The sequence below is a fragment of the Bos indicus genome, chromosome 10 (assembly GCF_029378745.1).
Source record: "Bos indicus isolate NIAB-ARS_2022 breed Sahiwal x Tharparkar chromosome 10, NIAB-ARS_B.indTharparkar_mat_pri_1.0, whole genome shotgun sequence".
NCBI lineage: Eukaryota > Metazoa > Chordata > Mammalia > Artiodactyla > Bovidae > Bos > Bos indicus.
Window position 1 is genome coordinate 43,196,783 of NC_091769.1, and position 25,996 is coordinate 43,222,778.

The following is a 25,996-nucleotide window of genomic DNA, read 5'->3' on the forward strand; positions in this document are numbered from 1 at the left end:
CATATATAAACACTGATACACTGTCGCTATAGATAATTTTAAAAGTTTCTAGAGTTTTATATAAATGGAATCATACAGAATATTCTTTTATCTTCTTTAATTCACAATACTAATTTGACATTCCTTGTTAGTGTGTTATCAATATTTCATTTTTTTATTACTGACCATTCCACCATACAGTTATTACAGAATTTATTTATTCACCTGTTGATAGATATTTGGGTTATGAGTTGTTTCCAGATTTTGGTTATTATACAGAAACCCACTCTAAAGATTTATGTCAAGTATTTGTATGATTCTTCCCTCTTGGGTAAATAACTTAGATATGACTGGGTCATATGGTAGTACAAGTTTAAATTTCTAGGCAACTGCCAAATGGTTTTCCAAAGCAGCTGTACAATTTTGCATTGAAACTAGCTGTGTATGAGAGTTCCAATTAACTCACATACTCACCAACTTTATGAGGGTCAGTCTTTTTAATTTTAGCCATTCTAACCGGTGTGTAGTGGTATCTCATTGTGGTTTTAATGCATATTTTTCTAATAATTAATGATATCGAGCATATTTCTCATATCCTTATTTGCCATCTATACAGCTTTTGGTGAAACATCTGTTCAAATCTTTTGTCCATTTGTTTAATTTGTGCTTTTCCTATTATTTATTTAGTTTTGAGTTCTTTATATACTCTAGAGACAAGCCCTTTATCAGATTTATACTTTGCAAATACCTTTTTTGTCTTTTTATTCTCTTAATAGTAGGTCTTGAAAAGCAGTTTTAAATTTTAACAAAGTCAAATTTGTCAAATTTTTCTTTTATGGATCATGATTTTTATGTCTGAAAGGCTTTTATTAACTCAAGATTGCAAAATTTTCTTCTATGTTTTCTTCTATAAGTTCTAGTTTGAGATTTTATATTTAGACCTAAGTGATTAGGGTTAATTTTTACATATGTCACAAAATGTGGTTCAAAGTTCATGTGTTTGACTTGGGTTTGATCCCTGGGTTGGAAAGATCCCCTGGAGGAGGGCATGGCAACCACTCCAGTATTCTTGCCTGCAGAATCCCCAAGGTCAGACAGAAGAGCCTGGTAGGCTACAGTCTGTAGGGGCACAAAGAGGCAGACATGACTGAGTGACTAAGCACAGTTCAATTATTCCATAACCATTTACTGGAAAACCTATCCCTTCTCTTTTGAATTGTCTCTTCACCTTTGTCGGGGAAGGCAATGGCACCCCACTCCAGTACTCTTGCCTGGAAAATCCCATGGACGGAGGAGCCTGGTAGGCTGCAGTCCATGGGGTCGCAAAGAGTTGGACATGACTGAGCGACTTCACTTTCACTTCACACTTTCATGCACTGGAAAAAGAAATGGCAACCCACTCCAGTGTTCTTGCCTGGAGAGTCCCAGGGACGGGGGAGCCTGGTGGGCTGCCGTCTATGGGGTCGCACAGAGTCAGACATGACTGAAGTGCCTTAGCAGCAGCAGCAGCTTCACCTTTGTCAAAAAATAGCCATATATGTGTGGAATTATTTCTAGTTTTTCTAGATTTCTATAATCTTTTGGCATAATCTACTCTTATGCCAGTGCTTACTACTATGTTTCATTTAGTGTAGTTTTATAGGTCTTGAAATTGTTACTGTTGGTCCTCAAATTTTTTTGTTCTTTTCCACAGTTGTTTTGACTATTCCAGGTCCTTTGTGTTTCTGTAGGAATTTTAGAATCAGCTCATCAATTTCTAGAGGGAAAAAAAAAAGCCTCCTTTGATTTTGATTGCAACTGCATTGAATCTACAGTCAGTTTGGGAAGAAATGGTATCTTAATTGCATTGAAATGTTCTGACCCATGAATACAAGAATACTGCAGAAGGCAAAGTTCTCAGTTTATGTAGGTCTTCTTTAACTTCTCTAAGTCATTTTATAGTTTTTAGTATACAGGTGTTTATGCCTCTTTGTTACATATATTCCAAAGAACGTCATATTTTAGTTATTATAAATTGTATTGTTGCTAATCTATGGAAACCCAACTGATTCTGTATATTAATCTTGAACCCTGCAACCTCCCTATTCACACTCATTAGTTCCACTAGCTACTTTGTAGACTCTATTCCATTTTCTACAAAGATGTAGTTATGCAGTCTGTGAATACAGACAGCTTGAATTCTTACTTTCTAGTCCAGGTGCCTTTTATTTCACTGCTTTTGCTTTTTGTCCTGTGCAAACTTCTAGAATCTGTTAAAAAGAAGTGGTGAGAGCAGACATCTTTGCCTTGTTTGACTGACATTGGTGGGAAAGCACCTAGTCTTTACCATTAAGTATGATTTAGTTGTAGGTTTTTCATAGGTGCTCTTTATCAGGCTGAGTTAGTTTCTTTCTATTTGAAGTATGCTAAGAATTTTTATCAGAAATGAGCACTGGATTTAGTTAATGCTTTTTCTGTGTCTATTTAGATGATCCCATGGTTTTGCTTCTTTTTGTTTGCTAATGCAATCACTTACTTGAAATGACTTTGAATGTTACATCAACACTGCCTTCTATGATAAACCCTACTTGTATATGATGTATTATCTTTTTATATATTGTTGGATTACCTAAACCATGCCTTTTTATCCAGTCACCTGTCAACAGACACTAGACGAGGAATTTTGTCAGCATAACACAGTTTTAAAATTCAAACTAGTATCTTGGAAATCATCCCTTCCACAGCCTCATTTTATACTTAGGGAACTAAAACCACAGACGAGATAATGGTCATATACCAGGGCCAGAACGGAAATGCAAATTTCTGTTTTGCTTTCTATTTCCATTTAGTACTCTGTCCATTACTTAAAGAAGCAAGGAACTTTGGAAATTAAAATATTAACAACAGTAATCTGTCAACAATTCTCTGCTATGAGTGCATGATTAGTGTTTTATGTGAATACAAAAAAGCAGATTTTTAATGTGACTGTTATAGAAATATATGTAAATTATTTATATATATAAATTTACTTTTATATATCTAACAATAAAATTTTAAAGCATGTGGAAACCAACTCTTTCAGAAATGACTAGAGCTTTCCCTTAATTTAGGTTAAATTCCCAATTTCTAAAATATGGAAGGATAACATATAGAATATCAATTTCTCTCCTAAACAAACTACACAATCCAGGAAATGTAGAGACAGAAGCATCAATTAATAAGTATCAGTTGTGAACTGAAAAAATAAATAACACAACCACTACTACTTCATCCTGCTTCCTAACTTAGATGCCTTAAAGCATTTGAACAAAATTAGCTGCTAATTTTTTCAATGAGTAATCTTTCAAGGAACTAAAAAAATAAACTGGAAGAAAAACTGTATACTCTGTATACCTACTGAAGACTCATAACCTATTTTAACATACTAAAAGCTCTCACAGGATCTGAAATAAAGAAGGAAAGAAATATCTACTTAATACAATGTTTACTGAGCTTATAAAAAGGGATTCTGATATTAATAATATCTATTAATATCACATAGATCAAACGTTTCCAGATAACATTCTGGGTTACTGCCATGAAACTTTACTCTCATTTTGGGAGAAATGGTAAAAGACCTCATGTCTTATGCAAAAAGATTCCTTTTGTGGCCATAAAACTCGAAGGGAAAGCTTGGACTTGTTATAATTGAGAGGTCTGATGATTCATTCATGAAAACCAATTCATACCTATGACTTTCCTTTGCTTTGCAGCAATTGAGGGACAAGCACTACAAAGCAGAACACCAAACAACACCCCTGTGTATACTACTATTCGCTTAAATGAATTTCCAGGACTCATTCACAAAAGAAATAACGAGGCTTACAGAATTACAGTATGAGAGGTTAACAGAAAAATTTGGTTTACTCTTTCTCTTTTGGGCAGATCACCATTTTACTGTTTTCAACTGTGAAACTAGAACTGCATTTCTACCTACATAAGCAAATATAGTACCTGTAAAGTTTCTCTGCATACATAGGCTATTTGCAGTTCTGATAACGGTCCAGTAACTAGAAATTAAAAAAGAGATCACATCATTATACATTTGAACACAACAGACTAAAAACACTTTAACAATGACAAGCAATTATAAAACTTCTCTCTCTCTCTCTCTATATATATATCACTGGGTGGCTTATCATGAGCATATATTATTCTTAGAATCAGGAAACAAAAAAAAGTAAAGTAGAAAAATTTTCAATGCAATTTAAAAATGGAAGATTTGCTTCATAACGACTTTGGTCAGTGAAACTAATTAGCCCCTGTTATGAGCAAAGCACAGTACCAGATATCACAAGATGTTCTATACAAAGCAATGGACATGATCTCAATCCTGAACAACTAAAGATAAATAAATAAAGCCCCAAAATGAGAAAAACATATATAATTACAGTTATATACACATGTTAAGGGCTTCCCTGGTGGCTCAGACAGTAAAGAATGTGCCTGCAATGCAGGAGACCTGGGTGTGATCCCTGGGGTGGGAAGATCCTCTGATGAAGGGAATGGCAACCCACTCTAGTATTCTTGCCTAGAGAATTCCATGGATACAGGAGGAGCCTGGCGGGTTACAGTTCATGGGGTTGCAAAGAGTCAGACATGACTGAACAACTAACACTTTCACACTTTCATACATGTTATAGGACCATAAAGAGAAATCGATTGTTGAAAAGGCATACTTTTTTTTAAAAAGTCACGATGTTATTCCCTTAGCATTATTCTTTACTATATCCATCAAAACAAGGACCTTGATCCAATACCTTACCTAAGAATCCAAAAAGTAATCAGGTCACTTGTGACAACCAGATTTTTCCCTAATGAAATATAAAATCCTTCTGCAAGTACCTAACTAGATGCTTTGGAAATAATGCCTTCCAATACCATGAGAAAATATTTGAAGTCGGGGGTGGCATTTGCTGATAGTGAGGTCAAAATCAGATACTTTTATGCAATCTTTATTTAAAATATTTTACAACATATTTTAATCACTGGTAATCTATACCTACTTTTAGGAACATAAAATTTTGACTCTTAGTAACTTGATGAAATAGTAGTAAAAGAAGGGAAACAATTTCATTAAAAGTTATTATAGGTATAGTTGTTCTTGATTACTATGCTATCTAATATATTATTTACAGGGATGAATACTTTTTAGATTCAATTTAATTCAATAAATAGCAGGTTTAATAATGGAAAGCAGCAATTTCACAAAGAAATAAAATTAATGTCTCAAAACCATTATTTCAGCTTAAAAGGGGAAGTAGTAAAAAAAAAAAAGGTCTGCTGCATAGTTTTATTAATCCATAATCCTGAGTTCTCATTCTGTGAAAATGTAGATAAAAATTATAAATATTAGATAAAAAGTCTTCACATAAAAGATCATAATTCTTCATAAAATCACAGAAAAGAATTTTAAACTGAGTGACACAGAGCCGTTTCCTACCAATAATTTTTAAAAAATCAACAACACGGGTAAAATAAAAGAGAACAGTCATTATAGTATAATAATGTAAAGGAAAATTCAATTCAATTCGGAAAGTTGACTAAATTAACATAATGAAATGGCAACCCACTCCAGTATTCTTGTCTGGGAAATTCCATGGGCAGAAGAGCCTGGAGGGCTATAGTCCACAGGGTCACAAGACAGTCAGACAAGATTTGCAACTAAACAACAAATAAAATATTCCAAATTCTTAAAATTATATATTTTAATACAAAATATTATAGCAATAATTAAGTTGTTTTCCCAGTCAGCACGTTATCATTAAGAGGTAAACAGATAATTTGCTTTATGTGAGAGTCACCTTTTGCATTTCAATTTTAATTTACAAGGAAGTTTAGGCCGTTTTGTTTGTAAATAAAATACTTCCCTATATACTACTTAAGATTTCCTAGAGACTACATCTGAAAAGTAAAATCTAGATTCTTCAAGTACTCTTGGATTTCTTCATCAGGCTCCAGCAGTTTAACTGAATACCAAAAAAATATAAAATTTAGATTTCTTTTATGCAATACTCCAGAGTATTGCATAAAAGAATGTAAAACTCCAGAATGTAAAACAGTAAATCTACATGTTAGTATCTCTTGTTGACTAGAAACATAAAATAAAAATCATTAAAGTAAAAGTTTTAAAACGTAGAGAGAAATTAACAGTACCATGGTAAATATCTTGAAGTGATCCGCCACCACAATATTCCATACAAATCCACAGTTTTTCCCGACTAATATGAAAGAGAAAGAAAATTATATTAGCTAGTAATTCTCAACCACTGACATACTTTGAAGATTGTCACTCTTCAGCATAGCAAGGTTTAGGATAGATTACAACAGGAAATTGTCCTGACATTTTTCTTCAGGATACAGAAAAGCATATTAATTTTAGCTCTGTTCCCACCTTAAATAGTTTAGAATGTGATCAGTATTACAAGCTAAAATGCTTACTTGTAACCGTTCATAGTATTTCATTAAGGCTGCCAGATAAGGTAAAAATGCATAAATGAACCTGTCATTATTAATATAACAGAGAAGCCAATAAGAAGATCTGAGAAATTTTAGAACTTTAGACAAGCAATTTTAAAAATTTAAATACAAAACAGCATTTACATAAAAGGGAGGGGATATGGGGCAAAGAAGTATGAAACACAGAGAGATTAGATGTTTTGTGTTTTTCACCTGAGATAGCTCCCAAAGTAGGCAACAATGTTGCAGTGTTTACATTCTTTAACCATAAATATCTCTTGCTGAATCAAAGAAAAATCATCTCCTGAAAAACAAAATGATAATAACTTGGTCAACATGTTACATTTTGTGTTTCTATGTATAGGAAGAAGGAAGGAAACCTTCACAACAAGTATCAAAAATGAGGAATTAGATATTCTTAATACTTTAATGAGAATGTACATTTGCAGTTTCTTTCTACAAAGTCAGAAGCCATAAAAATGCATGAAGTCCTAAAACTCATAATTTCACTTCAATATTTACTTTCTTGAGATATGCACAGACAATATTCTCTACAGTACTATTTATTGATGAAAGAATGGTCAAACGACTTATGGTAAAATCATAGATATTACTATAACATGTTTAGCTATGAAAACATGCTCACGACACATTAAGTGAAAAAGATATTATGTAAGTACATATGCAAAAAAAAAGTCTCAAGAAATATACATAAGTAAAATTTTAAGTAATTTGGTTCTCTTCTTTTTTTATTTATATTTTCCAATTTGTCTACCAAAAATCTATTTGGGTTAATTAGAAAAAGCTATATTAAAATAAAATATTTATTATATATGGGAATTTTATGGTCATTATGGGCTGCTTAGAATGACACTGTCACTATCAAACTTCATTTTGCACAGAAATAGTGTTTTATTTCAGTAAAAGGAGTATGCTGCTGTTAAGTTGCTTCAGTCATGTCCGACTCTGCGACCCCATAGACGGCTGCCCACCAGGCTTCCCCATCCCTGGGATTCTCCAGGCAAGAACACTGGAGTGGGTTGCCATTTCCTTCTCCAATGCATGAAAGGGAAAAGTGAAAGTGAAGTCGCTCAGTCGTGTCAGACTGTAGCGACCCCATGGACTGCAGCCCACCAGGCTCCTCCACTGTGGGATTTTCCAGCCAAGAGTACTGGAGTGGGTTGCCATTGCCTTCTCCGGAGTTCATAAATGAGTACATTTATATTATGTAAATGTAATATAATGTACAAGATCTCAAGGTCTGGATTAACACACCTGGATTTAAGTCTGGACTCAGCCATTCACTGGCAATGTAACCTTGGGCAACCGAACTCTTCTGAATCACACCTGAATCCATTACCTACTATTTAAATTCATTCCTTATCTACTATTTTGGCTTCCTTATCTACCACTTCCCTAAATATTCCCTGCTGCAGTTGCTGGCCATTTTTGTAACAGATTCTTATGTCCCGAAGTTTCTGTTACTGCAAGTCTCTCAGGTGTGAAAGATGTGAGGAAGAGGATAGAGTGCATTTAGTACAATATCTGACACAGAATAAATGCAATAGCAGTATTATATGTTGGAGACAAGAAAGATACAAACAAACATGTTCCTCATTAAGATATCACCTTAAGATATTTTTATTAGATAGTGTTTGGAAATATTCTTTTGCAAAACAACATCAGGTTTAAAACCTGAGCCTTCCTGCATTGTAGGTGTATTCTTCTACCACTGTGCCACCATGAAAGCCCTAGCTCTAACTTAGTCGTCTTAGAATAACATACAAGGATCAAGAAGGAAAAACTTAGAAATTAGGTCTTAGATAAATAAATAAAATTCACACAAATCAGAGATATTTCCCCTTTATACAGCAACTTTCAACTGAAAGCCAAAACAAAATAATATTTTTGCCATGTCATAAAATACTTTTCAAAAAAAATCAAACATTACTGATGTGGTTTATATACACATTTAAGTATGAAACACCAAATTTATTTATAATCATGAAAACACTCTTTTCAACAGTCCCTTCATGTAAACACTAATTGATATTTCAGTTAACAATTTTAAAGAACTAGATAAATCAAAAAGGACACAGTCTTGAAACAATCAAAATCTAAGCGAAAATCTTTACAGAAAATTTAGCTTTTACTTGTAAAAGTGAGAAAACACGTACCACATGAATGGTTACATATACCCTAAACATAAGAGTCTGCAAAGAGAAGGGGATTAGTGAAGATAATCCAAAATAGACAATAATCTCACATTCCCCATTATCAACAGAGGCAGCAAGAGGGAGCAATTCTTGAAGAGTATCGTAAAAACCTGCCCATGTGGAGGCTTTGCCTGTCCACTTATGGATACAAAGAATTGTCTCTCCTTCCTCCTCCCTCTGAGCCCTCTCATTAGAGTAGTTCTCACCCATCTGCCTGAAACTTTTCCATTATATACTAAATTTTATTATTTATACAGGGTAATTTCAACAAGCAGGCTAGATTCCAGTCCATCCTTCATTTTATCAAGAAGCCCTGAATTACAAAGGAAACAAAAATAAAGAATCACTCTTTGTTACTATATGCTTTGGATATCTACCTACTCACTTCCATGTGTTTCTTTTCAAATTATTTATTTTTAATTGGAGGATAATTGCTTTACAATATTGTTTTGGTTTCCGCCATATATCAACATGAATCAGCCATAGGTATAGGTATGTCCCCTTCCTCTTCAACTTTCTTCCTACCTCCCTCCCCATCCCAACTCTCTATGTGTTTCTGATGGTTTTTGGCTGTGTAATCTGGCTTCTAGGATCTTAGTTTCCTGACCAGGGATAGAATCAGTGTGCTCTGCAATGAAGGCACAGAGTTTTAATCACTGGACCACCAGGGAATTCCCTACCCACTAACTTTTCTTTTTAATTGAAGTATAGTTGACATCTACCCACTTCTAAGTGATCACCAAAGTCTCATCCATTGGATCACTGAAAAAGCAAGAAAAGTTATGACCAACCTAGATAGCATATTGAAAAGCAGCGATATTACTTTGCCAACAAAGGTCCGTCTAGTCAAGGCTATGGTTTTTCCAGTGGTCATGTATGGATGTGAGAGTTGGACTATGAAGAAAGCTGAGCGCCGCAGAATTGATGCTTTTGAGCTATGGTGTTGGAGAAGACTCTTGAGAGTCCCCTGGACTGCAAGAAGATCCAACCAGTCCATTCTACAGGAGATCAGCCCTGGGTGTTCTTTGGAAGGAATGCTGCTAAAGCTGAAACTCTAGTACTTTGGCAAAGAGTTGACTCATTGGAAAAGACTCTGATGCTGGGAGGGATTGGGGGCAGGAGGAAAAGGGGATGACAGAGGACGAGATGGCTGGATGGAATCACTGACTTGATGGACGTGAGTCTGAGTGAACTCCAGGAGTTGGTGATGGACAGGGAGGCCTGGGTGCTGCGATTCATGGGGTCGCAAAGAGTCGGACATGACTGAGCGACTGAACTGAACTGATACCTACCCACTTTTAAGTGATCACCAAATTCTCATCCGTTGGATCATTGAAAAAGCAAGAGAATGCAAGAAAAACATCTACTTCTGCTTTATTGACTATGCCAAAGCCTTTGACTGTGTAGATCACAATAAACTGGAAAATTCTTAAAGAGATGGAAATACCAGACTACTTGACCTGCCTCCTGAGAAATCTGTATGCAGGTCAGGAAGCAACAGTCAGAACTGGACATAGAACAACACAGACTGGTTCCAAATCAGGAAAGGAGTACGTCAAGGCTGTATATTGTCACCCTGATTATTTAACTTCTACGCAGAATACATCATGAGAAATGCTGGGCTGGATGAAGCATAGCTGGAATCAAGATGGCTGGGAGGAATATCAATAATCTCAGATATGCAGATGACACCACCCTTATGCCTGAAAGCGAAGAACTAAAGAGCCTCTTCATGAAAGTCAAAGAGGAGAGTTTAAAAAGTTGGCTTAAAACTCAACATTCAGAAAACTAAGATCATGGCATCCAGTCCCATCACTTCATGGCAAATAGATGGGGAAACAATGGAAACAATGAGAGACTTTATTTTTGTGGGCTCCAAAATCATTGCAGTGGTGACTGCAGCCATGAAACTAAAAGATGCTTACTCGTTGGAAGAAAAGCTATGACCAACCTAGACAGCATACTAAAAAGCAGAGACATTATTTTGCCAACAGAGGTCCATCTAGTCAAAGCTATGGTTTTTCCAGTAGTCACGTATGGAAGTGAGAGTAGGAACGATAAAGAATGCTGAGTGCCGAAGAATTGATGCTTTTGAACTGTGGTGTTGGAGAAGACTCTTGAGAGTCCCTTGGACTGCAAGGAGATCCAACCAGTGCATCCTAAAGGACATCAGTCCTGAATATTCATTGGAAGGACTGATGCTGAAGGTGAAACTCCAATACTTTGGCCACCTGATGTGAGGAACTGACTCACTGGAAAAAACCCTGATGCTGGGAAAGATTAAAAGCGGGAGGAGAAAGGGACAACAGAGGATGAGATGGTTGGATGGCATAACCAACACAATGGACATGAATTTGAGTAGGCTCCAGGAGTTGGTGATGCACAGGGAATCCTGGCGTGCTGCAGTCCAGGCTGTTGCAGAGTTGGACACAACTGAGCGACTGAACTGAACAAGTATCTTCATTCCAATTTTATCCTGTGTTCAGAAACTGGAATCTAAGTGAAACAGAACACTCTAGCATTCCATGTGGTTTTTACCTATTAAATGGCAGAAAATGTCTACTTACCCTTTATTAGTTTTCTGCATGTATTATTTAAAACTAATAAAATTTTGGTGTGACCTCAAAATCAACATCTTCTACTAATTCAGATTTGAACTTTTGAAATAGTGAAGATAGGGTTCCAATATCTAAATTTACAGATTATTTCTAAAAATAAAAAATATTAAGGTTTTTAAAATAGAAGTAAATACTGAAAAGCAGGAACATACCACTTAATCGGAATAGTTGACACTTCTCCTATTTGGCCAAACCTCCTACTTCGGGATTTCTTTCAAGAACATTAACAAGGCAAACTAATGGTTGTTTAAATCTTTATAAAATTTCTGACTTTTAAAAAATTTACTGTACAATTTCCATTTATATTTCCAGGAAACAAGATGAGGAGGGCATGGGACGAAGCTGTGGGCAGGTGAGGTCCGGGCACCACGGGGTCAGCGCTGGCTTGACTTAATCAGGGATGTTCCACTAACGCCTTTTATAGAAAAGTAGAAATATGTATCTTATTGGTAAAGCATAAATTATTAAACTTGAATATTTTTTAAAAGCAAAAAAAAAAAAAAAAATAAAAAAAAAATAAAAAAAGTTTTAAACATCTATTTAAAGATATTTAAAGATTCCAATTCCAGTGCGTTCTCCAGTGCCAAGAGAACGCACTGGTCATAGCAAACACCCTCTTCCAACAACACAAGAGAAGACTCTACACATGGACATCACCAGAATGTCAACACCGAAATCAGACTGATTATATTCTTTGCAGCCAAAGATGGAGAAGCTCTATACAGTCAGAAAAACAAGATGGGGCGCTGATCGTGGCTCAGATCATGAACTCCTTATTGCCAAATTCAGACATAAATTTATAAGAAAGTAGGGAAAACCACTAGACCATTCAGGTATGACCTAAATCAAATCCCTTATAATTATACAGTGGAAGTGAGAAATAGATTTAAGGGACTAGATCTGATAGAGTGCATGATGAACTATGGTCGGAGGTTTGTGACATTGTACAGGAGACAGGGATCAAGACCATCCCCATGGAAAAGAAATGCAGAACAGCAAAATAGCTGTCTGGGGAGGCCTTACAAATAGCTATGAAAAGAAGAGAAGCAAAAAGCAAAGGAGAAAAGGAAAGATATAAGCATCTGAATGCAGAGTTCCAAAGAATACCAAGGAGAGATAAGAAAGCCTTCCTTAGTCATCAATGCAAAGAAATAGAAGAAAACAACAGAATGGGAAAGACTAGAGATCTCTTCAAGAAAACTAGAGATACCAAGGGAACATTTCACGCAAAGATGGGCTTGATAAAGGACAGAAATGGTATGGACCTAACAGAAGCAGAAGATATTAAGAGGAGGTGGCAAGGATACACAGAAGAACTGTACAAAAAAGATCTTCATGATCAAGATAATCACGATGGTGTGATCACTCACCTAGAGCCAGACATACTGGAATGTGAAGTCAAGTGGGCCTTAGAAAGCATCACTACGAACAAAGCTAGTGGAGGTGATGGAATTCCAGTTGAGCTATTTCAAATCCTGAAAGATGATGCTGTGAAAGTGCTGTACTCAATATGGCAGCAAATTTGGAAAATTCAGCAGTGGCCACACGACTGGAAAAGGTCAGTTTTCATTCCTTTCCTAAAGAAAGGCAATGCCAAAGAATGCTCAAACTACCACACAATTGGACTCATCTCACACACTAGTAAAGTAATGCTCAAAATTCTCCAAGCCAGGCTTCAGCAATATGTGAACCGTGAACTTCCTGATGTTCAAGCTGGTTTTAGAAAAGGCAGAGGAACCAGAGATCAAATTGCCAACATCCGCTGGATCATCAAAAAAGCAAGAGAGTTCCAGAAAAACATCTATTTCTGCTTTATTGACTATGCCAAAGCCTTTGACTGTGTGGATCACCACAAACTGTGGAAAATTCTGAAAGAGATGGGAATACCAGAGCACCTGACCTGCCTCTTGGGAAACCTATATGCAGGTCAGGAAGCAACAGTTAGAACTGGACATGGAACAACAGACTGGTTTCAAATAGGAAAAGGAGTACATCAAGGCTGTCTATTGTCACCCTGCTTATTTAACTTATATGCAGAGTACATCATGAGAAACGCTGGGCTGGAAGAAGCACAAGCTGGAATCAAGATTGCAGGGAGAAATATCAATAACCTCAGATATGCAAATGACATCACCCTTATGGCAGAAAGTGAAGAGGAACTAAAAAGTCTCTTGATGAAAGTGAAAGAGGAGAGTTTAAAAAGTTGGCTTAAAGCTCAACATTCAGGAAATGAAGATCATGGCAACTGGTCCCATCACTTCATGGCAAATAGATGGGGGAACAGTAGAAACAGTGAGAGACTTTATTTTGGGGGGCTCCAAAATCACTGCAGATGGTGATTGCAGCCATGAAATTAAAAGACACTTACTCCTTGGAAGAAAAGTTATGACCAACCTAGATAGCATATTACTTTGCCAACAAAGGTCTGTGTAGTCAAGGCTATGGTTTTTCCAGTAGTCATGTATGGATGTGAGAGTTGGACTGTGAAGAAAGCTGAGTGCCGAAGAATTGATGCTTTTGAACTGTGGTGTTGGAGAAGACTCTTGAGAGTCCCTTGGACTGCAAGGAGATCCAACCAGTCCATTCTAGAGGAGATCAGCCCTGGGTGTTCTTTGGAAGGAATTCTGCTGAAGCTGAAACTCCAGTACTTTGGCCACCTCATGCAAAGAGTTGACTCATTGGAAAAGACTCTGATGCTGGGAGGGACTGGGGGCAGGAGGAAAAAAGAGGATGAGACGGCTGGATGGCATCACTGAGTCTATGAACGTGAGTTTGAGTGAACTCCGGGAGTTGGTGATGGACAGGGAGGCCTGGCGTGCTGCGATTCATGGGATTGCAAAGAGTTGGACATGACTGAGCAACTGAACTGAACTGAAAGATTCCAACATATCTGAAAACTGTCTAATCTAGTAAAATACATCTAATTCACCATTTTATTTATAAATATTGGATTATTTCACAAAGATTTCCAATTTAGCATTTTAAAAAACAAGTAAACAAAGTATACTGCATTAGCACCCTGGGTAATGATTTCATGAAATTCCATGCCTCTATGCAAGGCTCACAGTTTTAAACAAATGATAATTTGGAAAATTTTAAAGTACCATCATGTAGTTCTACCATAATAAGGGGATAATGTGAGCAGAGAAGACTTGAGAAGGCAAATGAGGAATATGATGATCACCTTTCTCAAACTCGGATTGTTCTGGCTATTGGCTGGCACTAACTACAGATTTGTTGAGCAAAATGAGCATCTGTAAAATGAGTTAGAGGGTAGGCTGAAATTCAGACACAAACAGGAAAATAGGGTGACATGCACAATTGTAATATCTGCCTGCTTTTCTAGAGCAGCCCTGATGCCTCACCAAACAGATGATAAAACTCAAAATGGTATCATTGGTAGTGTTTATTTTAAATACCTAAGTCACCATTTGTAAAATGGTGCTTCTATTTAAAAAGTACAGACTATAAAAATGATAGAGAAATTTCTATCTATAAAAAAGATAGAGAAATGCTTAAATCACTCTTAAAAATAATCATTTGCTTTCATATGTATACAAAGGGCAACAAAAATATAGGGGAAAATGCTCATTCATCTTATCAATTATTTCTGTGGCCAATTAAAAAAATAGTTTTCTGTGCTAATCTATTTTTGCTCTTAACCCTAAGATTCACTTTAGGATTAGTACTAGAAGAGTCTCAAAAGTCATTTATTTTAGTGAAATTTTAAATATAATATTATACAATTAAATTACCAGGAACAAGTCAGTAAATCTGTAATAACATTCAAGACTTTAAAATGATTATAAATTTCAATAATCTATTTTTAACTGGGGTGAAAAGTATAATTGAGTTACAGCTGAGATTTCATTTACTTAAAAAAAAAAAAACTGTTTATCTTTTACCAGATGCAGGCTTTTTTCTAAGTCAGATTGGCAAATAATTATTTTTTCATGTCTAAATAAAATTCTAAACCAGCTCATCTGTTAAATAAATACAAGGAAGCACTTTTGCATTATACTGGCTTTGATGCGATTTTTTTTTTTTAAGTTGCATAGTACAGTCAAAAATTCATTTTTGAAATACAGCTGTCTCCAGAAATTATTTGAGGCATCGGAAACAAATGTTGGGAAAATTCAATACTATAACATCGTATTTGTCACATAAAACTCCCCTAACTCTGTTTGCAAAATGTGAAAAACACATCTACTTTGGCTTTTCTGAAAATGCTAAAAAAAAAAAAAAAAGGTATAAAAGTCTATGATTAACATAGAAATTATTTTTTTAAAGGCAAAAACAAAAGAAAACAAAACCACAAATAAAACATATAATAATGAAATAACCCAAATGAATAAAATCACTGTCACAAACAGAAGACCAATTTCTCAGATTCTAAAACACAGATTATGAAAATAAATGAAACTATTCACTAAAAGTATGTATATTTAAACTGTAAGAAAAACATTTCTCAGGTGACTAATTTTATAGGTATTTACTATTAATAAATTTAATGAATTTACTGAAATCACAATTACTGTTAATAATGAATTGAAATCTAAATAATAAGACCTGAACATCACAGATTAGAGAAGATATGTAGTATTAGTGCCACAGACAATTGAGCAGCAACTTCAGCAAGAAGCAGCAAGTTACCTACAAGAGGAAAAATAATCAGGCAAGCCTTATAGCTTTATTCTAATAATATTCAAAGCAGAAAATGTCTATATATTTTCTGAGGGCAGGAGAAGAATGTATGATGTAATAATTCTATATCTAGTCAACTGGTCATTCTCATTTAAAAGACAACAGAAAGTCATTTATAATATTCCCCTGTACAAAGGTATTTATTGAATGTCCTCTATGTGCCTACACTATTTCTGGTGCTCAACTATAACAGTAAAGACAGATCACTAGTCTCATGCCTCTTAACATGCCAGGAGAGACAGACATTAAACAAACAAATACAAAGAAATAAGAAAAATGTTACGCAGGCACGTGTCCTAGACATGTGAGAACTAAAATAACAAAGATCTGAGTGACTACTTTAACTTATGTAGTCAGAACTGGGTCTTTACGAGGCTACAACATTTAAGCTGAAATCTGAATGACCAGGAGGGCTTCTGGAAAAAGACCATGAAAACTAGTACTTCACGCGGAAAAGAAGAGTCAGTTTAATTTTGGACTGACTACATAAAAAAGAAAAAAATAAGAAGGGAATAGGGAAGGGAAAAAGATACATGCTGAGCTCAGAGAAGTAGACAGGGCCAATCACATAAGCAAGGTTGAAAGTTTGAATATTATTTATTCTAAGTGCAATTTTGAAGCTCCAGGAAGGTTTTAAGGAGGAGAGCATTATGATATATGATATGTATTTTAAAAGGACCATTCTGGTGGCACTGTGGGAACTAGATGGCGATAGATGGGAGGTCTGGGAGAGGAAACAGAGAGACTAGAGGGGAAAGATGGCAATAAGAAGTAGATGGATTCAGTATATGTTTTGAAGGTTGAGTTGAAAAAACTTGCTGACAGACTGACCCTGAAGTACAAAAGAAAGAGAAATCAAGGACAATGCCTATTTTTTTGGCTTGGCTAGTGGCTTAGCAAAATGGGGAAGACTGAGGGAAGAGAAAGCTTGAGAAGAACAATTAATTTGTGAATCAAAATTATGTTATTCTTGATAGTCACAGGAAAATCAATGTGATGATACGATTCAACTTGGCAACAACTGATACAAAAAAAAAAAAGCAACAAGGACATGGAATGAAAGGATGGTGAGGACTGAATCTATTTAATTATAAAACTAAGCCTAAATAATTGGTATCTCTTAATTTTAAAAAAAGATATAAAAGATATGCAGGCTAATACACATGCATGCCCTAGTATAATCAAAAAATTCTAAGACGAAAATCCTCAAATAAATTAACAAGCATCTGAAAACTGGGAGATGAAGAGGCAGAAGGACTATGAAGTTCAACATCTTTAAACCTATACAGCTAATGACTGTTTCATTTCTTAAGTTGATAAATTAAAAACCTAAATTTAAGTATATTATTTAAAGTCTTATGTATATATAAATAAGTATATTATTTATACTTATAAATAAGTATATTATTTAAAGTATTATGCAAAGAAATAGAGGAAAACAATAGAATGGGAAAGACTAGAGAGCTCCTCAAGAAAATCAGAGATACCAAAGGAACGTTTCATGAAAAGATGGGCTCGATAAAGGACAGAAATGGTATGGAACTAAGAGAAGCAGAAGATATTAAGAAGAGATGGCAAGAAGAACTGTACAAAAAACATTTTCACGACCCAGATAATCACGATGGTGTGATCACTGACCTAGAGCCAGACAGCCTGGAATGTGAAGTCAAGTGGGCCTTAGAAAGCATCACTACGAACAAAGCTAGTGGAGGTGATAGAATTCCAGTTGAGCTATTTCAAATCCTGAAAGATGATGCTGTGAAAGTGCTGTACTCAATATGCCAGCAAATTTGGAAAACTCAGCAGTGGCCACAGGACTGGAAAAGGTCAGTTTTCATTCCAATCCCTAAGAAAGGCAACGCCAAAGAATGCCCAAACTACCGCACAATTGCACTCATCTCACACGCTAGTAAAGTAATGCTTAAAATTCTCCAAGCCAGGCTTCAGCAATATGTGAACCGTGAACTTCCTGATGTTCAAGCTGGTTTTAGAAAAGGCAGAGGAACCAGAGATCAAATTGCCAACATCCGCTGGATCATGGAAAAGCAAGAGAGTTCCAGAAAAACATCTATTTCTGCTTTATTGACTATGCCAAAGCCTTTGACTGTGTGAATCACAATAAACTGTGGAAAATTCTGAAAGAGATGGGAATACCAGACCACCTGATCTGCCTCTTGAGAAATTTGTATGCAGGTCAGGAAGCAACAATTAGAACTGGACATGGAACAACAGACTGGTTTCAAATAGGAAAAGGAGTTCGTCAAGGCTGTATATTGTCACCCTGTTTATTTAACTTACATGCAGAGTACATCATGAGAAACGCTGGGCTGGAAGAAGCACAAGCTGGAATCAAGATTGCCGGGAGAAATATCAAGAACTTCAGATATGCAGATGACACCACTCTTATGGCAGAAAGTGAAGAGGAACTCAAAAGCCTCTTGATGAAGGTGAAAGTGGAGAGTGAAAAAGTTGGCTTAAAGCTGAACATTCAGAAAACGAAGATCATGGCATCCAGTCCCATCACTTCATGGGAAACAGATGGGGAAACAGTGGAAACAGTGTCAGACTTTATTTTTCTGGGCTCCAAAATCACTGCAGATGGTGACTGCAGCCATGAAATTAAAAGATGCTTACTCCTTGGAAGGAAAGTTATGACCAACCTAGATAGCATATTCAAAAGCAGAGACATTACTTTGCCAACAAAGGTCCGTCTAGTCAAGGCTATGGTTTTTCCTGTGGTCATGTATGGATGTGAGAGTTGGACTGTGAAGAAGGCTGAGCACCGAAGAATTGATGCTTTTGAAGTGTGGAGTTGGAGAAGACTCTTGAGAGTCCCTTGGACTGCAAGGAGATCCAACCAGTCCATTCTGAAGGAGATCAGCCCTGGGATTTCTTTGGAAGGAAAGATGCTAAAGCTGAAACTCCAGTACTTTGGCCACCTCATGCGAAGAGTTGACTCATCTGAAAAGACCCTTATCTGATTTAAAGTCTTAGATGCCATCCTCTGATAAAACTACAAACTGTTTACTTTTCAACTTATCAGCAATAAAAGTAAAAGAAACCTCTAGCTATATTTTGTTTAAAATCTTCAAAAAACATTAAATACAAAACCCACTGTAACAGAAGATCAATCATCTCACTAAATTTTAAAATGACTGACCTAGAAAGAGCAAGATTCAGATTCGGTTATAAAATAAAATTTAAAGATAATTACATGACAAACACCTAAAAACCAATGATCCAAAAAGAAAGTAAAATGATAGGCCTAAATTTAACAGCATTATTCTGTTGTTATATGATACATAAATACAAACAAGAAAGAAGGGTTGGCATTACAATGTTTGACACAGTTATAATCAAAGCAAAAAGAGCATCAAAAAGCACTAAAATTGACAATTCTATTGAAAAATATTAATTAATGGCACCCCACTCCAGTACTCTTGCCTAGAAAATCCCATGGACGGAGGAGCCTGGTAGGCTGCAGTCCATGGGTCGCTACAGTCAGACAACAGACAAACTTCACTTTCACTTTTCACTTTCATGCATTGGAGAAGGAAATGGCAACCCACTCCAGTATTCTTGCCTGGAGAATCCCAGGGATGGGGGAGCCTGGTGGGCTGCCATCTATGGGGTCGCACAGAGTCGGACACGAGTGAAGTGACTTAGCAGCAGCAAGACTGTCACAGACTAAATAAATCCAATATAATGACTCACATAAATATCAACAGTAACCAAAATAGAAAGTAAAAGAGAAGAAAAAACTGTTATTCATGATAGCAAGAATTACCATAAATTTGAAGGCCTATGTGGCAAGAGCCTTTTGATGAAAGTGAAAGAGGAGAGTGAAAAAGTTGGCTTAAAGCTCAACATTCAGAAAATGAAGATCATGGCATCTGGTCCCATCACTACATGGGAAATAGATGGGGAAACAGTGGAAACAGTGTCAGACTTTATTTTTCTGGGCTCCAAAATCACTGCAGATAGTGACTGCAGCGATGAAATTAAAAGACACTTACTCCTTGGAAGAAAAGTTATGACCAACCTAGATAGCATATTCAAAAGCAGAGACATTACTTTGCCCATAAAGGTCTGTCTAGTCAAGGCTATGGGTTTTTCCAGTGGTCATGTATGGATGCGACAGTTGGACTGTGAAGAAAGCTGAGTGCCGAAGAATTGATGCTTTTGAGCTATGGTGTTGGAGAAGACTCTTGAGAGTCCCTTGGACTGCAAGGAGATCCAACCAGTCCATTCTAAAGGAGATCAGCCCTGGGTGTTCTTTGGAAGGAATGATGCTGAAGCTGAAACTCCAGTACTTTGGTCACCTCATGCGAAGAGTTGATTCATTGGAAAAGACTCTGATGCTGGAGGGGATTGGGGACAGGAGGAAAAGCGGACGACAGAGGATGAGATGGCTGGATGGCATCACCGACTCAATGGACATGAGTTTGAGTGAACTCTGGGAGTTGGTGATGGACAGGGAGGCCTGGCGTGCTGCAATTCATGGGGTTGCAAAGAGTCAGACACGACTGAGCAACTGAACTGAACTGATGTGGCAAGAACTATAATATTTTCCTGAAGAGCTGAATAAGAAAAATTCTTATCATTGTCAAATGTTAAGTCTTCTAAATTATTCTCACAGGCTTTTTTACCCTTGGATAAAAATGATCTTGAATCTTTCCTGGGGAAAAAATTATGAAAACAGATGGGAAATAACTGAAAAATAAAAGCAATGAAGATTATAAAATACAATGAAAAGTCAGGGTAATCAAAAGCAGGATATTCCTGAACTACAAATAGGAGGGGGGGAGTGGTTGGGAATCACTGAAATAGATAATAAAACTCATGCTTAAATGGAAATTCAGTTCTTGACAAGCGAGGCATTTCAAACATGCAAATAAAAGACAGAATTTGTAGTAAACAGCTTTGGAAAACTGTCTAGCCATTATATTCTTTGCAGCGGAAGATGGAGAAGCTCTATACAATCAGCAAAAACAAGACCGGGAGCTGACTATGGTACAGATCATGAACTCTTTACTGCAAAATTCAGAAAAGTAGGGAAAACCACTAGACCATTCAGGTATGACCTAAATCAAATCCCTTACAATTATATAGTGAAAGTGGCAAATAGATTCAAGGGATTAAATCTGATAGAGTGCCTAAGAACTATGGACGGAGGTTCATAACACCATACAGGAGGCAGTGATCAAGATCATCCCCAAGAAAAACAAATACAAAAAGGCAAAAGCGTTGTCTGAGGAGGCCTTACAAACAGCTGTGAAAAGAAGAGAAGTTAAAGGCACAGGAAAAAAGGAAAGATATACCCATCTGAATGCAGAGTTCCAAAGAATAGCAAGGATAGATAGAAAGCCTTCCTCAGTGATCAATGCAAAGGAAGAGAGGAAAACAATAGAACAGGAAAGACTAGAGATCTCTTCAAGAAAATTAGAGATACCAAGGGAACATTTCATGCAAAGATGGGCAAAATAAAGGACAGAAATGGTAGGTACCTAACAGAAGCAGAAGATATTAGGAAGAGGTGGCAAGAATACACAGAAGAACTGTACAAAAAAGATCTTCATGACCCAGATAACCATGATGGTGTGATCACTCACCTGAAGCCAGGCATCCTGGAATGTGAAGTCAAGTGGGCCTTAGGAAGCACCACTACAAACAAAGCTAGTGGAGGTGACAGAATTCCAGTTGAGCTATTTCAAATCGTAAAAGTTGATGCTGTCAAAGTGTTGCACTCAATATACCAGCAAATTTGGAAAACTCAGCAGTGGCCATAGGACTGGAAAAGGTCAGTTTTCATTCCTATCCCAAAGAAAGGCAATGCCAAAGAATGTTCAAACTACTGCACAATTCTACTCATCTCATATGCTGGCAAAGTAATGCTCAAAATTCTCCAAACCAGGCTTCAACAGTACGTGAACCGTGAACTCCCAGATGTTCAAGTTGGATTTAGAAAAGGCAGAGGACCCAGAGATCAAACTGCCAACATCCACTGGATCATTGAAAAGACAAGAGAATTCCAGAAAAACATCTATTTCTGCTTTATTGACTATGTCAAAGCCTTTGACTGTGTGGGTCACAATAAACTGTGGAAAAATCTTAAAGAGATGGGAATACCAGACCACCTGACCTGCCTCCTGAGAAATCTGTATGCAGGTCAAGAAGCAACAGTTAGAACCGGACGTGTAACAACAGACTGATTCCAAATTGGGAAAGGAGTATGTCAAGGCTATATATTGTCACCCTGAACATTTAACTTCTATGCAGAGTACATCATGTGAAATGCTGGGCTGGATGAAGCTAGTTGGAATCAAGATTGCTGGGAGAAATATCAATAACCTCAGATATGCAGATGACACCACCCTTATGCCTGAAAGCGAAGAACTAAAGAGCCTCTTCATGAAAGTCAAAGAGGAGAGTTTAAAAAGTTGGCTTAAAACTCAACATTCAGAAAACTAAGATCACGGCAACTGGTCCCATCACTTCATGGCAAATAGATGGGGAAACAATGGAAACAGTGAGAAACTTTTTTTTTGTGGGCTCCAAAATCACTGCAGTGGTGACGGCAGCCATGAAACTAAAAGATGCTTACTCGTTGGAAGAAAAGCTATGACCAACCTAGACAGCATACAAAAAAGCAGAGACATTATTTTGCCAACAGAGGTCCGTCTAGTCAAAGCTATGGCTTTTCCAGTAGTCATGTATGGATGTGAGAGTTGGAACTATAAAGAAAGCTTGATTGTCAAAGAACCAATGCTTTTGAACTGTGGTGTTGGAGAAGACTCTTGAGAGTCCCTTGGACTGCAAGGAGATCCAACCAGTCCATCCTAAAGGACATCAGTCCTGAATATTCATTGGAAGGACTGATGCTGAAGCTGAAACTCCAATACTTTGGTCACCTGATGCAAAGAACTGACTCACTGGAAAAGACCCTGATGCTGGGAAAGATTGAAGGCGGGAGGAAAAGGGGACGAAAGAGGATGAGATGGTTGGATGGCATCACCGACTCAATGGACATGAGTTTGAGTAAGCTCTGGGAGTTAGTGATGGACAGGGAGGCCTGGAGTGCTGCAGTTCATGGCGTCGCAGAGAGTTGGACATGAATGAGTGACTGAAGTGTACTTAAAGCTCTTCTTCACACCTTAGGACAAAACTGTCCCTGATGCAGCAAACATTTAAGTGTTGGAGGGTGTACGAGAAAGGAAAAAACTAGAAGAAACTGTGTGAAATAGCTCTAGAGCCGACTAGAAGAAAAAGCCTATATATGAGAAAGAGAGGAATAAAGGAGAACTGCCAAATTTACCTAAAAGGAAAAAAAAAACTTCCACACAGAAAAGTACCATAAACAGAGTACAAAGATAGTAGACAAATTGAAGAAAACTTTTAAAACATTTGAAAAGTCAATATTTTTAAAGAGTAAACAGCATCCTCTTAGACATGCTTCTGCTCTATTCCATAGGTTTGGATCACCCTGTTTTCATTTTTGTCCGTAGGTAATTTTTAATTTCCTCTTTGGTTTCTTCAGTAGTCCACTGGCTGTTTTAGTAGCATGCTGTTTAGCTTCCATGTGTCCCTGTTTTTGCAGTTGTTGTTTTTCCCCATATAGTTGATTTCCAGTCTCATAGTGTTGGAAAAGATGCTTGATACTTTTTTAATTTTCTGAAATTTACCAAGGCATGTTTTGCAGCCATGCACGTGCTCTATCCTGGGAGATGTTCCATGTGCACCACAATGTGTATTCTGTAGCTTTCAGATGAAATGCTCTCTATATGTCAATTAAGACCATTTGGTCTAATGTGTCATTGAAGGCCTGTTTGATTTTCTATATGGATGATCTTTCCATTGATGAAAGTTGGCAGGGGGGAAGGTAAAGTCTCCTACTATTACTGTGTCACTGTTGATTTTTCCTTTTATGTCTACTAATATTTAACATATATTTAAGTGCTTCTGTGGTGGGTGAATGGATATTTACAATTATTATATCTTCTTATATTTATACCTTGATCATTATGTAGTATCCTTCTTCGTCTCCTGGAACAGTCTTTAAAGTCTATTTTGTATGACATAAATATTGCTCCTCTGGCTTTCTTTCTTTTTTTTTTTTTTTGATCTTTGGTTAGCTTTTATTTATTTTTTTTAAATTTTATTTTATTTTTAAACTTTACATAATTGTATTAGTTTTGCCAAATATCAAAATGAATCCATCACAGGTATACATGTGCTCCCCTTCCTGAACCCTCCTCCCTCATCCCTCCCCATACCATCCCTCTGGGTCGTCCCAGTGCACTAGCCCCAAGCATCCAGTATCGTGCATTGAACCTGGACTGGCATCTCGTTTCATACATGATATTTTACATGTTTCAATGCCATTCTCCCAAATCTTCCCACCCTCTCCCTCTCCCACAGAGTCCATAAGACTGTTCCATACATCAGTGTCTCTTTTGCTGTCTCGTACACAGGGTTATTGTTATCATCTTTCTAAATTCCATATATATGCGTTAGTATATACTGTATTGGTGTTTTTCCTTCTGGCTTATTTCACTCTGTATAATAGGTTCCAGTTTCATCCACCTCATTAGAACTGATTCAAATGAATTCTTTTTAATGGCTGAGTAATACTCCATTGTGTATATGTACCACAGCTTTCTTAGCCATTCATCTGCTGATGGACATCTAGGTTGCTTCCATGTCCTGGCTATTATAAACAGTGCTGCGATGAACATTGGGGTACACGTGTCTCTTTCCCTTCTGGTTTCCTCAGTGTGTATGCCCAGCAGTGGGATTGCTGGATCATAAGGCAGTTCTATTTCCAGTTTTTTAAGGAATCTCCACACTGTTCTCCATAGTGGCTGTACTAGTTTGCATTCCCACCAACAGTGTAAGAGGGTTCCCTTTTCTCCACACCCTCTCCAACATTTATTATTTGTAGACTTTTGAATAGCAGCCATTCTGACTGGTGTGAAATGGTACCTCATAGTGGTCTTGATTTGCATTTCTCTGATAATGAGTGATGTTGAGCATCTTTTCATGTGTTTGTTAGCCATCTGTATGTCTTCTTTGGAGAAATGTCTATTTAGTTCTTTGGCCCATTTTTTGATTGGGTCATTTATTTTTCTGGAGTTGAGCTGTAGGAGTTGCTTGTATATTTTTGAGATTAGTTGTTTGTCAGTTGCTTCATTTGCTATTATTTTCTCCCATTCTGAAGGCTGTCTTTTCACCTTGCTGATAGTTTCCTTTGATGTGCAGAAGCTTTTAAGGTTAATTACGTCCCATTTGTTTATTTTTGCTTTTATTTCCGATATTCTGGGAGGTGGGTCATAGAGGATCCTGCTGTGATGTATGTCAGAGAGTGTTTTGCCTATTGGATTTGGATTTGCATGGAATAACTTATTCTATCCTCCCATTTTCAGTCTTTATGTATCTTTACATCTAGAGTCTCTCATAGGAGTCTTGTTTTATATGTGGGTCTTGTTTTATACCCATTCAGCCAGTCAATGTCTTTTGGTTGGAGAATTTAGTCTGTTTACATTTAAGGTAATTATTGATATATGTGTTCTTAATGCCATTTTGCTAATTGTTTTAGATTTAATTTTGTAGGTCATTTCCGCCTCCCCTTCTTCTTCTTTCCTCTTGTGCTTTGAAAACTATTTCAGTGTTGTGTTTCAATTCCTTTTTCTTTTTTTGTGTGTATATCTATAAAAGATTTTTGGTTTGAGGTTACCATGAGGCTTTTGTATAGCAATCTATGCATATACATGATTGTTTTAAGTTGTTCATCTCTTAGTTTCAAATGCAATTTAAAAACCCTGCACTTGACTCTCCTCCCTTCATGATTACTGTCTTTGATATCACATTTTACATCTGTTTCATGAATCCCTTAACTGCTTATTGTGGATATGGATGATTTTACTACTTTTGTCTTCTAATTTTCCTACTAGTTTTGTGTATGGATGATTTCCTACCTTTACTATATGTTTGCCTTTACTGGTG

At 36.6% G+C, this 25,996-nt stretch overlaps 1 protein-coding gene across 2 annotated transcripts in view; it reads right to left on the minus strand.

Annotated features, from left to right (window-relative positions):
• The window catches only part of MAP4K5 (mitogen-activated protein kinase kinase kinase kinase 5), a 126,516-nt gene that overhangs the window by 66,619 nt on the left and 33,901 nt on the right, over nucleotides 1-25,996 (minus strand). For both annotated transcript variants that reach the window (XM_070797392.1, XM_070797391.1), the window contains exons 3-5: nucleotides 6,670-6,760; nucleotides 6,154-6,218; nucleotides 3,952-4,007 (exon numbers count right to left, since the gene is read on the minus strand). In XM_070797392.1, coding sequence (XP_070653493.1) covers nucleotides 3,952-4,007; nucleotides 6,154-6,218; nucleotides 6,670-6,760 — 212 coding nt within the window. The remainder of the gene's footprint in view (nucleotides 1-3,951; nucleotides 4,008-6,153; nucleotides 6,219-6,669; nucleotides 6,761-25,996) is intronic.